Here is an 18,302-nt window from a genome sequence, read left to right as displayed (position 1 = left end):
GGTTTACACTCAAAACAAAAGGATTAGTTAATGCCTTGGCCTCTTCTTACTTTAAAACAAAAAAGAAGATCGGGTTAATGTTCATTTTCTGATATTCTGTTACAATGTTCAACAAATAAAAATTCACCAGAATTTGATTGTATAACAGTTGGACATGATTCATGGGTATTTTTATTTTGTCTGTGCTCTCAATAAAACTGTACAATCAGTCATTTAAAAAAGCAACCTTGGGGTGAAATAAAAGAGCAGCAGGTAGGGGAGGGGGCAGTATTCAGTTATAACAACAACAGTAATAATAATAATAATAACATCAATAATAACAGTTAAAATAATATGGGTTTGGCCTTTTCTGAAATGGAGTTATGATTTTATAAACTGATGTTGAGTCCCGACTGAGGCATCGAGGGGGCTCTGTGGTGGCAGCTCCGACCGTACGTCCAGACCCCCTCCACCTCCTCACATACCCATAATACCCCCAGTACCCCCTCTAGTGGCTGGGAGCAGACAGAGCTGGGACAGGAGACGAGGAGGGGTGGGAGGAAGGGGGGAGAAGGGGAGAAGGAGAGAGAAGAGGAGGTGGGGGATGTCAGTGCCACACACTGGTGTCCTGACCGGCAACGTTGGCAAACATAACTCGAGTCTGGGTGGTCCTGCCGACTGTCTTTTAAAAGATCTTGCCTTTCTTTTTGTTTTTCTCCAGAGTCCTGCAGGAGAGGAGAGACACATAATGCAGGATAATCAGTATACAAACACTGTACATCAAACTACATTTCAGCTCTTTTCATTTTAGATCTACCTGTAACAAATACCTCACTTTGTGAGATATTTCTATAGGAAAGAAGATATTAAAAAGCTTGATGCATTTCTATGCCATATACTTAAAGCGCAACTTTCAACAAAATGCAAACTAGGGTCTTTCTGTGAACGTATCTGAGTCAAACTTTAGTTTAAAACGCATAATTAGGACGAAAAGGCCACTTTTAAATGATTAATTTGAATATTTTGGCTTTTAAATGGGAGTGCTAGGGGTACTACTATGATAGCATCAAAATCAACATTTCTGAAACAATAAGAAGGCTCGACTCAACATGAGACTTTGCTCCAGGTATCACCAGGGACTCTACCCATTAACAAGCGCACTGAGAACATTGTGTACACAGAGTTAACAAAAAAAATGACTCCAAGCAAACTCTCTGCTCCTCACCACGGGGCTTCTCAAAGCAAATCACTCCGCCCAAGTAGCAGAAGTAGCAGTGCTTTGCCTTCTGAGAATATAGTTCCCAGTTTGTATGCGGTTAGAAGATGGCTGTGTGGCTCATGTGACCTTGTTATTTGTTCAAGCTGTGACTATACAAATTGAAACATGTTAAAAGGAACATGTTGGCGTTATTTTCTCACTTATTGGGAGCAGTATGCTAAAAACAGTAAGTTTGAGCCGGTTATCTTCAGGATTTGTGGTAAGCTAGGCTAGCGGTGGGTGCGCCAGAGTTACAACACACACAATGATGAGAAGAGTATGTATGGACTTATCTAACTCTGGGGGATACGGTGAATAAGCTAAAGTCCCAATAAGTCGCCTTGTTCCTTTAAGCGTCACACGTCCAGAGTCCCTGGACTTTTCACAGCATAAACTAAAGATGCGTCATTACATTTTAAGTGCTGAATGTATAGCAGTGCAAGGTGCCGTTACAATGGACAGCTTTTCAGACCTCCGGAACAGCAGGGTGGAGCTCCTGCACTAATGGAACCACCAATTGTCCATTTTAATGCAGAACAACTCCTATGTATAATAAAAATAGTAGTCAATAATTTACACACTCCATTCTCTTTGTTTTAAACTCTGTCCCATTTAGCTCTTTCATTTTTTAACAGATATGTGTTACATATTTGTATTGTAAATGTAGGTTTATAAATATGAATGAGTCATGACTTTTGCATTGCTTGTTTATGTTCCCCTCTTACTTTGTTTGTTGTGACCGTTATGCAAATTCCTCCTACTCGGCAATAAACACACATCTTCAGATGGCTACAAGGGCGCGCCGGTCCATCACTGCTCACTAGTTACCCTCCACTGGAATTTAAGGTGTCAGTCCCACATGATGTAGGAGCTTAAACGCGTGGGTTTGTTAAAGTTGACTGTGGAACCATGAAAAGTGGGGCAGTGAGTTTCAGTCTTACCTGGAGGCCTCCATTTTTTGCTGCTCCAGGCGCTGCTGGGACTCCCAGTTTGCCCTCTCCTCCTCGAACACACGCCTCTTCTCCTCCAGCTCCTTGTGCTGAGCCTCCAGGTTCTTCTTCATCTGCTCATGACGCCGCTGAAGCTGCAAAGAGACAGACCGGACAGAGGAGGACGTCACTACTGCGTATTTAAAAGCACCGTCCCGCAGTCAGTCAAAATACAAATATACATTTTGATAATACCCGAGGAGAAATTTGTACACTGTTATTACACATTATACTGAATGCAAAGAGAAGTTTTTAAACAGATAATACTATACTGTAACACTATCAAATTAATATAACAATGTCAAACAGAAACCCAAGAACCTTGCTGTGTTGTGACATTTTCAACAAACAAATTTAAGTTGAACTGAACCGGAAAGAGAAATGTACAGCTGATTTAACAAAGGCAAAAATGGGAAAACGCATAGAGAAATAAACCTTTAAGTCATGATGATCTTGATGAGAAGATCAACATACTAATTGTCTGTTTTAAGGTTTAGCTCCTTTAATGTTTCATTTCATTGGCAGGGGCAGATTTGGTCAGATGTGCAATGGTTTTTCTATGCACAGTAACCAACCGTTATTGATACATCTATAATTGGTCTGTGAATCAATTAACTCTGCACGGCTTTTACACACTTCATGGAGCATTGCTTTAGAACAGGGGAAGTCCTGACTGGTCTGGAATCAGCCAGCATGATGTAAACGTATGTGTAGCAGCAATGTTCCACATAATGCCGAACCCCTACTGGATATATTCTAGGGATTGATCAATACTGTTTTTTGAAAGGCTGATAACAATCATTAGTAGTTAGTGAAACCGATATTTGAAACCAAAAGTAAAAAAATTAAAAAAATCAGAATTTGTAAAATCCAACACAAAACTTAGTTTAAATGCTTTAAGAAATGATTTAATAAATTAGAAACTTTTAACATAATACCCACTAAAAGATAACTCAGATAGGGTTGTGGGCGGGAAAATAATATATTACATTTTCTTATTTTCCTGATTTAAATATGTTTTGTAATCAATAAGCTAAAGCGTAGGGATGCACGGTATATGGAAAATATGTGATATGCAATAACGGTGTTGAAGATTGCGAGAATAGAGAATTTCATTGCAATAAATAAACAGATATTAATGTGCACTCAGGTCTGCATTTCTTCTACTTTTTGTATTCTGGTAAAATACAAATTAATTTAAAAAAATTCCAACATTAAAAATGACTATAAAGGATATGACATAAGAGGATGACAGTTACTTTTTAAGCACTTAAAAAAAGTAATTGTCACCCTCTCATGTATTTTAGTTTACCACTGATACTTTCTTTCAACTAACACAAAAGAATCTGTCTTTCACAACGTGTATACCGCGATAACGATAAAAAATAAATAAAAAAAACACGATATGATGTGCAGCCTTACTGAAGTGCATTTTTTGTGGTTGCAATATTCTATACACAAATAGATCAAATAAAAACAGTCATTGATTCGATCAAAAACCGAACATCCACTTACACAAAACAGTTTCATAAAAGCTTAGTTGCACTTCTGACTGCTGAAACACATCAGTACAAAAGGAAGGAAGGGGCTCAGACAGGGATGAGTAACCTCACAAGACATAAACTGCAGTAGTTATTTAACCAGACGGCGGTACGTGTGTGCGTGCGGAAGTGTGTGTGTTACCTCTGCTTCAGAGTCTTTGAGCTTCTGCACTTTTTCCTTGACTTTCATCTCGAACACCTGCTCCATTTCCATCTCCATCTTCTTCATCTTAGTCACATGCTCTCGCCTTTCCTCCTCCATCTGGGCCAGGGGACTCCTGCACGAGGAGAGATGGAGCGTACACGCCAACACAAACATTTAGAGCTGCACTACAGAGCATCACAGGCCTCGCAGTATTCATCGGTTTGGGAACAGTAACGTCACCCATTATTAGAGTTGGCACTTTTAGAATTTTAGTCTAACAGTATGACAATTTTCAAAACTGTATTTAATAAACTTAATTTAATGTTAACAAAACTCAAGTCTCAATTTGTTCTGCAAACAGAAATCTTATTTTACAATTTCTTCTCCTCTTTAAAGTGTTTGCATGCAGATTAGAAAACTGATAAAGGTGATAAAGAGAAAAGGAGCACGAGGAGCATGTTTTACTTTCACCCGCTTTCACTCAACAGCTGAAAGTAAAATATGCGGTGTTTTCTCTTCAAAATCCGGCAGACAACAAACTGACTGAAATATGCGCAGAAGACAGTTATATTTCTATCCAAATCTCAGATTATGTTGTGACAGCATTGTCCCTCATTTCTCCAAAACGAATAGAATATTGGGTTGCAGGAGGGAAACGGCGCAAGAGGTAAAGTTTTTAGGAAAGACGGGATCCAACAAGGCTGTGACAGGAACAGGTACCAACCATGAGACTTTTCTGGGAGGCAGAAGGACCCAAAAGTTAATGTAGGAACCTGTGAACACTGACAGTTAGTGCAGGTGGTGGGTTAAATGTTAGTAAAGCACATCAGGACGTTTGATTGCATTGCTTGAGTACAGAGACCCGTCATGAAGTATGAGGAGAGGTGATGGATGTCAGTTACATCAATACACCATGAGTAAAAGGCTTGTCAAGATGAGTGCCCCTTTAAGTAATTCAGTTAATGTCGTGCATCTCATAACCACTCTTAACCCCTCCATACAGCTCATGTACAGGTCTGTGTTATTACTCCAAGCAGGGCTAACAGCAGCAACAGGTGGAAGCAGCGATGAATACACCAGTGGAAAGAATAAAAGCCCTTTCATAGCTGTCAAACTTCATTCATAAGTGTAGAAATTCACAGTTGTTCTCCCGCTGTTCCTGGAAATATGTAAGGGGGGGGGGGGGCAGCAGACCTAAGTCAACAGGGAGGAAAGAAAACACCCAAATGCAGCCAACGGAGGAGAGTAGAGGAAGAGTACAGACATACACAAGGGTCTCAAAAATAAGTGAAAAAATTGACCACTTACATTCCTTCAACTGTGTCAAGTCTAAAAAAACAAAAACACATACAACCAAAACACACGCAGACACACACACACACACACAGACACACACACACAGCATGCAATAATGAGGGCATGCACTAAAATAAAACTGTAGTCTCTTAGACGTGTTCTGTGATTTTAGCTACTTTTTCACTGCAAACCTAGAAGAAAAAGGTGTCAAATACAAACATAGAATACATTAGAAGAGTTGTTCAAATGTTGAACTGTGTGTTAGCATCAGCACCTCTGTTCAGCGGTGGAGTTAGAATGTTTGCTTAGTGAGTTAGCCATTTGCTTGTGTCTACATGAATGAGAAAGCAGCGTGGTGCTTTGAATGAGCACTTATGAAAATCAGTTGCATGATTTAATGCAAAGTAGTGCAGTGAGACAAAAAGCTAAATCACTGAGGGTTTGTCAAACATCACAAACGGAGAACAAATCGACGATGAATGAACTCTAACTTAACTCCTTAGTTAGACGTTCCAGTTAGCAGAAACCTAAATAACAAGACAACAACTCAGCCATCTGTAATCACTTTTTAAAGGCCAAGCTTTATCGAGGTTTCTGCATGTGCAGAAAGTTAAATTTAATATTTTTGGGGCTTTTTTATTACCACATAGAACACCATTTACTACCAGTTTCACAATCATACCTGCAGAAGCATGAAATGACCTATAATTATTTATTATTAAATAAAAAAAGTATTTTCCAGTAGAATAAAACAATTTCCAATTATTTAAGTTAAACTCATGTGACCTGGACCCGAGTTAGGAGCATAAAGTGAATGGCTAAAACTGACACTTGTATATTAATTACACAATGAGCTTCCTTTAGTAGTCTTTAGTACAGTCTGATGGTGCGGACCTCAAAAAAGGATTTAACAGCCTTCTGCTTGAACAATCCACTGCTGAAACAATACCACTTTTATTTCAAAAGTGTGTAAAGCCTCCCAGCAGCCAACAATCATTAACTTCCCCACCTGACTATGGTGGGCACGAGAAAATATTTTGAAAAAGTCTTTTGTAAATGACTTTTAAGGCTTTTTTGAGGAAACTGAATTAACTGCTTTACAGAACCTGCAGAAACCCTGTTTACCAATTGTATCCCACATTGTTTAACACATGCAACTGTACAACATTAAGCCAATTTAAAGCCAACAAATCCTATTATATCCAACATACTATATGGAATGCAAGGCTAGTCCCAACTTCCTGCAACATCTTCAACTGTTTAAATACATTCTATTCAGCAATGAAGAAGTGGTATCGTAAAGGCTGTACAATGACTATTTGGATGCAGAAGTTTGATGACCTGGACATGTCAAAACTCCTGTTAAGAGAAAACCTGCCCTCTGCAGAAATATTTTGCAACAATTATTTGGTGTTACTCACTAATCTGCCAAACTTCTAAATGAACTGAAGACTGTGTCATGTAACTAGCGATTCAGAGTTCCTGTTCTATTCTACAAACTCTTAGGTTGCAGGTAAAAAAAATAAGGCAGGCAGACGTTGGCTAACATTATTTAAGAAGTGAACCTATCCTGCCTGCCTTGTGTACAACGGCTGTCTCTAGTGTGCTCTGTCCAGGACTTACTTTGTGCACTGTTGACCTTTAACCCTGTTGTTGTCCACTCCGTTGTAGGTGACAGCAGCCAGCTTCCTGCTGCGGTAGTTTTCATAGTGGACGTTGTTTGTCACGTCCTTCAGGTCCTGCATGTGAGTTCTAGGCAGAGATGGTAAATAATTAAAATACAAAATAAAATTAATTAAATAATAACTCATATTCATGTGATTAAAGTGTTTCATAACTATCAACCATGCAGGTTCCTTATCCCCTTTGGATTTTTCTGTACCTGATGAGCATATCCCTGAGGATGGTGAAGTCGCAGTGGTCACTGTTTTCAACTAGAAGGGAAGTACAAGAAGTCAGTTAACTGTTTGTCCCTCAGACACCAAGTACCTAGCCAAGCCATGCAGGGCAACATTGGGAACATGACTAATATTCAGTTACTGTCCTACCATGATGATTAGATATTTACACAACAATGTTTCTTACATGTTTGATATGTACACAACATTCTTATCCCTATTGTATATTTGACGTGACACCTTTTTACGCCAAAATTTGAATGGATCACTTCTTTCCAAATTCAATTTTTTTTCCATTGAGGTAATATTTAAGTGTTATGACCCTGGGGTAATTTTTGTATTATGTCTCTCACCCTGCTCTAGTAGGTGCTCCTCTACTACAGATAATGGAGACCAGGTGCGCACACTGGATTGGATCACCAGAGGTGATTGCTGTCTCCTGATTGGTCGCCAGAAGGACGGGAGCCATTTTAAAGCCCCATCTGACAAGAACTCCGCCCCCCTTCTCTCTTCACTCTGCCAAACCCAAACATGGGCCTCTGTATAACTGTGAGATGATTTAAGATTGTGTAAGTAATGTTTTAGATTGGTTTTGTGCTGCTAATAACGGTAGGAGTGAGAAGTCCTTTCTTTTGTTTGTACCTTTTTCTCCAGTTTTTTTCATGTAGGAGTTCAGGTTAGAGCTTTGTCTTTTCTTTGTATGTTGTTTTGTGTAGGAAAGTTTAGGTTGCCTCTAGTATTATTTTGTTTGTTATTTTGGGACATCACCTCTGGATTAAACAGAAACTGTTAATTGGCAAGTCTTTGTTCTGGCCTTGTTTGGCAGTGGGAGGGGGGGGGGGCATTCGTTATGTTGCGTCTTGGCTACCCCTAGACATTGGGACGTAACATAAATAACTAACATTCATACCTTCTGCTACCCCCCAGGGGTATTGTCTCCCTCTGACCCTCTTGCTGTTCACCTCGATGATGGTGTTGCTTCCTACTACAGCCAGTGGCAACTTGTCCTGGCAAAGCAACAGTATGTGGCATTATTAACACAAGTGTTTGAGTATCTGGACAAGCAGCCAACTAGTACACTAATGTAATAGGACGTGTTAGGGGACATAAAATACCTTTATCTTCTTCACCAGCCGGTTCTCTTCTTCGTCATCCGTCTCAGGGAACTCGTAGATCTTGATTTTGTGCTCTTGGATTTCCCGCATGATCTAGCAGGAAAAGAGAAGAGCTTTAAGCAACTACTGGCAGAGCTAATGGGAAATGGCTGGACAAAACCCAGGGAAAAAAAACATTTTACAATTTTAGTAATGAGAAATCAAATGGTTTCAGTATTTATAGAACATTGTATGAATTTGTACAAAATTCTCTCTCCATTGAGAAATGTTGATTGAGTTTCAGCTTAGCTTGATGTTGAAGATGCCTTTTCTAAGTTGTGTTCATAATTTAAATGAATTCAAACTCAACTCTAAATTAGTATTAAGTCAATGTTGAAGTCTACCAACTATGCGTGTAATAAAAGTACAACACAAGACAAAAAAAACTATGCCACTGTTTGCCATGCTACTTCTCACAGGAACTACTTTCTGTTTGTGTTCATATGTGTGTTTAATTTACACAACACAGTGCAGCACTTTGTGGTAAAATAAGCTGTAACACCAAAGAAGTAAGACTTTATTTGGAGTTGCTTCGCAATGCACACTTTTTCACCATCATACCGATGACCACAGTTTAAAACAAAACACTCTCGGATACCGTTTCTGCAGTAGTATAAAGCTGTGGAAACCACTGACCTGTTTCTTGAACTGTTGGCATTCCTCTGGGGTGAGGGTGTCTGCTTTGGCGATCAGCGGGATGACATTGACTTTCTCATGCAACCGTTTCATGAACTCAATGTCCAAGGGCTTCAGTCTGCATGGAGATAAAGATAGAGCTTTACATGTAGTTTTACTGGATACAACTAGAAGTGTTAAATCATTTTTAATCACTCTGTACCTTGAACTTATTATTGATGTTGGTAATGTACTGTATATAAGTAATGACCCTTAATCAAAGTATCTATATTAGTCTCCCTAAGGAGAAATTAGTTTTGGAGAGTAGGACAAATTGCTTCAAAAGACACATAACGGCACAGAATTAAAACAATTAAAAGTAGTGCTGTCAGTTAAACATGATATATCAACGGTGTAAATGTTTTTAATCGCAAGATTAACGTTCTTTTTGCCTAGCAAACTTTGTAGTTTTTTTCACATGCTGTTGCAACAACTAGTAACATAAGAAAAACTACATTGTACAAATACTACAAATACATTGTATGCATGTATGTAAAAGGTTATCTGGGTACGTGTATATATTCTTTAGTTTTTTGTAGAATTTATTTCCTTGTCTTGCTAATTTTTTTCCTTGACAATGTGTTTGTTACTTTTTTTAAATATGAGAAGGGGGGATGATATAAGCTGAAGCTTCTGACCCTACCCTTTGGTTACGACCAATCAATAACAATTCATTCATTTCTTACATTTTCCAGCCTGTCTAACACACCTAAAAACAAAAAGAGCAATCAAACTGTGGTGGAGTTCACTCCATTGTCATTATAGGAGTAAATGGGATATTTTGGAGAACGACTGGCTTTAAATTAAAATTTTATCTAATCATGTTTGCTTCCTTAGACGACACAAAGATGAGAGAAGCAATACCAAATATAGAAACGTGTCTGACGCACAACTGATCTGCTGTAACGTCTAAGAAAAAAACCTTGTAGTCGTGAGAAAGAGTTGCTATTCTTGGCTGCTTTTTAAAATGAATAAATCATGTTTGACATTAAGGAATTACTGAATAATTGCTTTGCTTTTCACTTTGTATTTTGTTAGAAAATAAAATTTCATCTTCATTTGATTCCTGAGGGCACAGTGGAAATATCCCTCTGAGTCAAACTCTGCCCTGAAGCACCATCTGATGCGGTTAGTTTTGTGAGTGGGATGTTTGTCACGTCGCCAACAGCCATGCGCCAATATACAGCACCATGGCAGCACTGACACTCTTAACAAAACTTGAAGAAGTGTTTTTATCTCAAAGAAGAGCACCAATAAAAACTAGTTCACTGGTTCTGTATTTATCAGATTAAAAAATGCACCGCAGATAGCATCATTAACAGGTAACACAAGCGATGTGGTTGCATTCACGATGGGTATGTTAAAGCTTTATAAAAAAGCAAACAACAAATGACAGCTGGTCTATGGAGAAGTCACATACAGTACACATCAGCATGCCTTTTGTGGTTGCACACATAAAAAACACAACCCTACACAGAAATATTAGTAGACTGACTAACAGTTTGCTAAATGTTGGCTGACATCAATATGTCATAGCTGTTTTGTATCAGCAATATCTAAGTCAATAGAACACACTCAATAATGCATGAATTGCAATAGAAACCAGCCCTGAAGGTCTGCAGTTTTTACTGCTTAGCGCCTACACAAACTGACAGGAAGAATGTGCTGCCTTCAAGCTACAATGCAGAAAACCCAAAATGCAATGTCAGTGTGATTCAGCACCCATCATGCTCCGCAAAAACACGTTCCGGTCAAATCTCCCAATATTGACTCCAAACAAGCATATTTCCCAAATTGTCTTCTAGAAATAGGAGAACATATTTTGTGAAAGAACAAAATTAATACATTTTTGAGACAACTAGCAATGTATATGTAAAATACCAACAAACAATTGAATTGAAACAAGACACTGTTTTATAATATTCAGGCTGCAACAACAATTATTTTAAATACATTAGGAATTCATTTGTCAATTGTGTTTATTGATCATTTGTGTGGCCTACAAAATGCCAAAAAATAGTGACAAATGTCATCACAAAATTCCAGAAACCTACGGTGACATGTCCTAATTGTCCACAACGCAACAATTTTCACTTTATAATGAAATAATACAGAGAAAATGAAAAGAATAACTGCACAAATTATTAGATGGAACTAGACAATGTACAGCATTTTTCCTTGAAAAATAACTAATTGTTTCAGCTCTACATACTGATACAATTTCAAAAAACTCCTCTCATGCTTAAAAGGTCCCATGGCATGAAAATTTCACTTTATGAGGTTTTTTAACATTAATGTATGTTCCCCCAGCCTGCCTATGGTCCCCCAGTGGCTAGAAATGGCAAAAGGGGGAAACGGAGCCCTGGGTATCCTGCTCTGCCTTTGAGAAAATGAAAGCTCAGATGGGCCGTTTGGGCTGTTTGATTTGTGCCTCTTATGAGGTCATAAGGAGCAAGGTTTCCTCCCCTTTCTTTGCTTTTCCAGCCCAGAGAATTTGGCCCACCCATGAGAAAAAGAGAGACATCAAGGATTTTAAATGAACAAAGTGGCAGCTGGTCAAGGCCACAACCACAGTCTCCACCTTGCCCCCCTTCCCCCTCTCCTCCTCAAAAGCTACAAACTCCGAAATGACATAAAGAAAGCTCATTGTGGGACTGGCTCTAGTGGCTGTAATTCTGCACGAAGGCTGAATTTTGGGAAAGAGACTTCAGATATGGTATTAGGGCACCACTAAGGCCTATATAAAAGTATCCATGGAAGCTTTAAGCTCAACAACAGTTTGGGGAAGGCCATGTTTCTTCCTAAATGAGTCCTCAAACCTTAGAGAAAACCAGTCACCAGAGTTCGTCTGAGAGTTCAATGTTCAGATTGTCTCTCAATGTTGGGGGTCATTGTGCTGCTGTGTGAGAGCAGTCAACTGCTGTTATGAGGGGAAGCTCTGTATGTGCGTGAGGACATATGCGGTCCATCCTCAAGGCTAAAGCACTCCTTGTGTGGATACAGAGGACAGGCTTGTACAAACAAGATCTCAAAGAGGACAGACAGAGGAAGGAGGAAAACAAACAAGGAGAGGGTAGTACAGAGGCATCTTCGTTGTTTACAGTAAGTCATGGTCAACAGCTTTAAGGAGATGGGAGCACACGGTGGATATTTGCATATACACAAATATGGAGGGTGGCTCCACACAGCAGACGCAAACACAACACTATTCTGCCCTACAATGGCAAACAACATATGCTTTTTTAAAGTTAAGAGCCTTAGCTAGGGGCAGGCTTTTATATTGGCATCCATTTAAATCCACACATGCGTTTAAATGTGTTAGCGACCAAATGCCATCGGCAGCTTTTTTCTTTTACTTTTTCAGGGCAGGAAATAACCTCTGAAGTTTCTCAATTTCACTACTCCCAGACTTTCTGTACTTCAATTGAATTGTGCATTACACAATTTACGTCCACTTCTTAAAAAGAACGACAAGGAGCACATCTGGGCAGTCAACTAACTACAGACAATCTGGGGGCTTGTGAGTAATAAACAGAATTAAAATTCCACACAGTCATCTCTTTAGGAAACATTTGGCGATCAGTATCATCAGCTGGGCATTTTGCCAGCGTCTCCTGTGTAGTGCTTGTGCCCCCCCCCCCCCCCCCCCCCCCCCCCCCCCCTTCCAAAAATGTAACCCTTTTTTGCAAAACTGCAAGCAGACACAGTCTCACATTATCATTTACAGCAAGAGCCTGCAGGACAAGTTGTAGGAGAGATAGAGTAAGACACATTTACTGCACACACTCAGGAGCAGCCTGGCATGACCACAACATCATGCTATTGGCCACCAAGCTGTTCTAGAAGCAGTAGGGGGGAAAATGACAAAGTCGCTGAAAATGCCAACGGAGGAACAAGAACATTGTTGACTGCCTTTCCCTGGATTACTTCAGACTGCACGAAGATCTGAGCCAGCAACCCTCATTCCCAGTTACAAACATGCTGCTGTGACCTTTGGGGCACTCTTGACCTCTCATTTCCCTCCTCACACACTTTTTACTCATTTCCTCTCACTGTTCCCCCATTCACTTCCCAACATTTTCCTTTCTCCATACCTATGTATTCCTTACTTCCGTTCCCTTGTGATGAAAGAGCTTGATCCTTACTAGATGAACCCATACTAACAACGTGGGTGGTGTGGGGCGTTCTAAATAAAAGTGTCCACAAAAAATTGTTTTAATTGACTTATGAATTGGTCTCCCAGACTCACCCATGTCCAGAGGGGGCAATGAAGTACAGGCAACAGTGGATTCTGCTATCAGGCATCTGTCGTCTGTTCACCCGGGATTCTGAGTTCAGGTAGTCTTCAAACTTGCTGTCTATGTGGTCGATGACTGGCTGCCAGCTGCATAATACAAACGACAGCTTATGTTAAAAAACAAATCCAAACAAAGACCCGGAAGTACCCCTTAAGGAATATTGAAGACTAGCGTTGACATTTTAAGGATTCTAAATGAAGGAACATTTGTCTGTGCTGAGCTGAAGTTGCGGTGCTCCTTACCAGTTGCTGTTGTCAACAGCATCTCCGAACCCTGGGGTGTCAACTATTGTTAGCAGCAGCTGGACGCCGCCTTCCTTTATTAAAACTTTGGACTGCTCCACCTGGCACAGGAGGAAAAAAATGAAGGGCACATTGTGTTTACCTTTGCCACAAACTGTGCCTTTGAAACCAAAACCGTTTAATTAAATAGTAAAAATGAAAACACAATATGGAAGGAGGACTGTGAAATCCTTATCACTGGAAGGTAATTCCATACACATAGAAAACACTCGAAGCTAGCAGCATGTAGCAACATGCCGTGTCAAACTGTGCTATTAGCTAACTATGCTGAGAAGACAGAAAAACACACAAGCATCTGGAGATAGCAATGCTGTCAGTCAGGAGCCAGACAGATAACGTGCAGCACTTGAGGTACTCAAAATTCAGGACAAGGTTGTGTAATTGGGGAAGACTGAGATAAAAGGCATTCATTGCCGGAGCTGACGGCAAGGCTGGCTTGTTTAAACCATCATGAGAAAATGCGGTATTACTGCATGTCTTAAAGAGCAAATAATACTTCTTCATTGCAAAATACAAATCAATGTAAAAGTCACAGAGACTTTTCTTACCAAACAACATAATTCTCTTCTCCTTACACTAATCCGATGACGTTGTGATGATGCTAATGTAAAACTTTTGTATTCATCTCAGTAGACTGTATGGCAGGTGTCTACTAATATTATTTAGGTACACATGTATTGCATTAACACAGATGTGGTATGAGACAGAGTAAAGAATTGGTATTGGTTGGTTCTGTCTGTTCAGTCCTGGTCACATTTTCAAATAAAATGTCAAAAGATGGTTTGGATAGCTGCCAGAGCTGATGGTGTGTTGGAGACTCTTACCAGCCGCAGCCACGAAGTGCAACTGCATACCAATGCCATTATCAACCGGGATATTTGGTCGGCTAAGAGCTTAGTTATTTCAAAACAAACTGTGGCAATTCCACCTCTATGTATCTTTACTGTTTTTGCCCCAGCACACGCTAACACTGCAGATGTGTTTTTGACACTCTGAGCAACACCTCAGCTCAAAAATAATATTTGTCGAAATGTACCTGTACAGTCTTTTTAATTCGATGTGAAGGTCCAGGATAATCTGATGAATACAGGTCTGTTAGGAACAGAGAGTTGATCAAAGTGGATTTGCCCAACCCTGACTCACCTAGAAAAAAAGCAAAGAAAGAGATTAAAATCAGTTTGTTTTCATGAACAGGACTTATGTTCTTCATGTAATGGTTAGATAGTTGAATGGACTGAAAAGCACAGTATTATTTTAAATAAAAAATTGAAAATGCACAGTTCATAAACCCAACCGCCTTTACTATATCCACACAAAAATCAAGGTTGACAGCCTACAGATAATGTAATGCTATGCGTCTGTCTGGGAATGAGACTGACATTTGCCCAAGACATTAATCCATTTGGGTTAACAGTTTAAAGGCTAAGGAAACAACACAGACAATGGCTCTTGTTATGCGCAGCTGACTGGCTGTGTGGTCTGGGGGGCTACTCAAGCTCGGTTGGCCATTGTGTGCCCAGTTTCCAAGCTCCCAATGAAAAGAATCATTAGTGGAAACGACCACGAACACTGGCTGCTTTAGCAGATAACCACAAGTCAATATTTAACGAGCTAACATTTACACCAGAGCTACAGTCCAGGCAGAGCATTTGTTTGTTGAACATTTTTATGCATGGCATGTAACTATGTGCTATGGGTATGTGCTTGTTAAATTTACTGCAAAGTGAAGTGATGACAGGGCTGTTAAATGAGCTGCTCGGCAATCTGTGAACCCAACAGGTTGTTTGGTCATGTGTTGCGTGAGGCATGGGCCGACGTGCCAGTCGCTGCTGGTTATACCAGTCCCATCTCTCTCTTCTCCTTCCTCTTTTCCTCTCTCACACCACACTGATGACGCATAGCGTTGCACGACAGGGACATGTGGGCACAGCTCAGAGCCAAGGATAGCTAAATATTGTGTGTGTGTGTGTGTGTGTGTGTGTGTGTGTGTGTCCATGCAAGAGGATGATAAAAGCAATGGCAAACGTTTAACTACCAACAAGAGGACCTTCTTTTCTTTCCTTGTTGCTAGATGCGATGCCATTTGTATCTTTTCTAAATTTATTCCCAAAATGAAGCAATTTCTTGCAAACACATTGAAATATCCCCAGTAGACCACTTGGTCAGCTTTTACAGAGGACACTACAGGGAATAGGCGCAAGCAAAATCCAAGTGCATACTAACATGTAACTGACATGTATGAGCAGCACTGTAAGCAAACAGCCTGTAGAAACAAAGTGTTGTGGAAACACAATGGCGGATGCGCTATTCTTGGAGGCATGCTGGGTAAATTCTCTCAGTCCCACCACAGGAAATGGTTGTGACCCGAGGACTGATCAGCCGAGGAGAATCTTGGCTTAGTGTCAACCACCACATCCAGGAATTTAAAAGAATTTCTCCATTTTTGATTGGCTGAGTGCAGCTCTAGATAAATCAATCCCAAATGTTCCGTGCCGGGAGACAGTGTCAAGAACCTGACATTGAGATTCATTTGAACAGCAGCATTGCAATCGTCCCCTCTTCTCCGACTCAGCAACTAGCACTTCAAAGCTGGGGCCTGGGTCCCTTGTGTATAAATATGACACACAATATCCCTTTCTCAACAAAAAAAACTTTAAATTGCCAACCGCAATAAATACAATAAAATTATTTATATAAAACAAGAACAAACAGAGGGCTGAGCAGTGTGTGTTCTTACCGACAACCATCAGGGTGAACTCAAAGCCCCTTTTGACAGACTTCCTGTACACTTGGTTGGGGAGGCTTGCAAAGCCAACATATCCTTCCAGATTCTTTTGCTGCTGTAAGACAGTAAAAAATACATATACTAAATCCAAAAAATACTGGCCAGTTATTTAATTTATTTAAACATAGAGACAATTTCCAGACTTACTGTTTGTACTGCTGTTTTGTGTAGATCAATGTAATGTGGTCCCAATGTGCAAGTAAAGCCAGCATTTCCATGATCAGAAAGTAAAGGGCGAGAGCACAAAAACAAAAAAGCAAAAGAGAATTAATCTCAGGTCATCTGACAAAACATGCTATCTCCAGAATCAGTTTCCCAAGCTGAGAAGCCTGAGGAAAAATGGTTTATGATCTGGGCTACTAACAACACAGACAGTTTGGTACATATTTTACTCCACTTGCTTCTTTTAATGTCAGTAGCACCATAAAGCAAGGCCCATTTACGGTCACTGCTTTTTTTGTGTGCCTTTGGCAAGGAGAGAATTTCTGCCTTTTACTCTGGAGCACCTCCTGCCAACCAGCAGCAGCACACATATCTTCTGTGTGACGCTTTGACTGAATATGCTCATTTGCCTACAGGATGTGCAATTTAATCTTACACGCATCCTACTGCGTTAGTTTATGAATCTTTTTTTATTGGATTTGCAGCGATAACTAGCAAACCATATGCCCAAGCATATTTAATTACTACAGATTTAATAAAATGTGAGATTCATTCAGATGTGATGTGAAAAATGATAGCTGTCTCTTTTCTTTCCAGTGACGAGTGACAGGTCCGCTAAAGGAAGTGGTGACAGGTGAAGAACTAAGATACCAGTTTGCTTGAGCAGATTTCAAAAGTGTTTCAGTTTGAGGGGGAAACACATGCTTCAGTATTCTGATTTCAGTTTGAAGCCAGTGAATTAAGAAAAAAAAATCAGACATCAAGTCTGAGGTACTAGATCCACTGTAATCCAGATTAGATGGCGGCAATGCCCTGCTTATGCCTTGTCTTCCAGCTTTGGCTTTGTTTGAATAGCCTAGACACTCCATACATGGCAGTTTAATCAAATTATTATTGATCTCACACACTAATGCAGCCCTCATCTAGGGCACACAAACAACATTAAGTGGTCGTTCTCCCCGTTTAAAGAAGCATTTTCAATAGACAAACGTATAAGTAACGTTACATTAACTTTATTTTGCATAATGTGGAACCGTTTAACACAATCTCACATTCAAACGTCTAAAAGCTAAATACAGAGCCACTACAGCTCACATGCAGTAACGTTAGTTAGCATTAACGTGAGCCGTTTAATCCAACATACGACACCAAGTTAGCTAGTTAACGTTAGTCTAATTGCTCGAGATTGTGGACAACCTTTAAAAGTTAACAATTGAATGCCACTCTAACGTGTGTGTGTGTGTGTGTGTGTGTGTTAAGGTAGCTGCTTATGTAAGTTCATAACACACAAAGAAACGTTCACTTAAATACTTTGCTAAAGAGCTAAAGGCAGGAAATGACTCTCCCGTTTTAGGTTATGTAGCCTGCTAGCAAAAGCCCAGGCTAACAACTAGCTAGTTAGCAATCCATCCAAGTGGAGGCGGACGACTGGGCGTTGGTTGCTCAGACAACTGCAGAAGCTAAATAGCGGCATGGCCAAATCTAAAAGCAAATCCTATCCAACACAGATAATCACACGTGTAGTTTACAACGCGGGTTTATGAGTAAATTGTTACAGAATCTGACTGCAGCAGTCTCACCCATAACGTTGACGCTCCCTGCCGCCTCAAAACCGATCATTCACAAGCCGACATTCCCCTTCTCACTGATTTTGCCTGAGCTACGCACTATGAGGCACGCAGCGCCTCACAGTGCTCAAAGAACCTACGCCGAAAGGCTGACGTACATTTTACATGAATCACAAAGGGAGGAACACTCTAGTCTCGCGATAATATACAATTCCTTTGAGTGTTGGTGTGTTCTCGCGATAACAAGCAATT

At 40.1% G+C, this 18,302-nt stretch overlaps 1 protein-coding gene and 1 long non-coding RNA gene across 6 annotated transcripts; both read right to left on the bottom strand.

Moving 5' to 3' along the window:
* Positions 1–151: 151 nt before the first annotated feature.
* sept7b (septin 7b) lies at positions 152–18,239 on the bottom strand. 5 transcript variants are annotated; one of them, XM_034873515.1, is made up of 15 exons: positions 18,063–18,239; positions 16,468–16,478; positions 16,273–16,375; positions 14,572–14,678; positions 13,476–13,576; positions 13,185–13,319; positions 8,897–9,014; positions 8,222–8,314; positions 8,017–8,113; positions 7,091–7,142; positions 6,832–6,960; positions 5,221–5,241; positions 3,910–4,045; positions 2,179–2,321; positions 152–704 (listed from the first exon to the last, which is right to left on the bottom strand). In XM_034873515.1, exons 1-15 carry the CDS (start codon positions 18,100–18,102, stop codon positions 665–667), a joined length of 1,326 nt encoding a protein of 441 aa, XP_034729406.1. In that variant the 5' UTR covers positions 18,103–18,239; the 3' UTR covers positions 152–664. The 5 variants fall into 5 exon arrangements, with proteins under 5 accessions (XP_034729406.1, XP_034729408.1, XP_034729407.1 ...); XM_034873517.1 differs by having other exon boundaries at positions 16,273–16,372; positions 18,063–18,184; XM_034873516.1 differs by having other exon boundaries at positions 16,468–16,475; positions 18,063–18,160.
* Positions 5,534–6,825, bottom strand: LOC117945814. The gene is made up of 2 exons (XR_004656901.1): positions 6,057–6,825; positions 5,534–6,026 (listed from the first exon to the last, which is right to left on the bottom strand). It is a non-coding gene; the product is annotated as an uncharacterized LOC117945814 (long non-coding RNA).
* Positions 18,240–18,302: the final 63 nt, after the last annotated feature.

This window comes from Etheostoma cragini, chromosome 6, assembly GCF_013103735.1.
Source record: "Etheostoma cragini isolate CJK2018 chromosome 6, CSU_Ecrag_1.0, whole genome shotgun sequence".
Lineage (NCBI taxonomy): Eukaryota > Metazoa > Chordata > Actinopteri > Perciformes > Percidae > Etheostoma > Etheostoma cragini.
The sequence above is the reverse complement of the archived record's forward strand: the minus strand, read 5'-3'. Positions and strand labels throughout refer to the sequence as shown.

Coding starts and splice junctions, on each gene's coding strand:
- sept7b (XM_034873515.1), bottom strand. CDS start 18,102: ATGATCGGTTTTGAGGCGGCAGGGAGCGTCAACGTTATGG. Junction 7,143..8,016: donor CCCCTGGGGGGTAGCAGAAG/GTATGAATGTTA, acceptor CTTCCCTTCTAG/TTGAAAACAGTGACCACTGC. Junction 4,046..5,220: donor CTTGACACAGTTGAAGGAAT/GTAAGTGGTCAA, acceptor CTCCTCGTGCAG/GAGTCCCCTGGCCCAGATGG.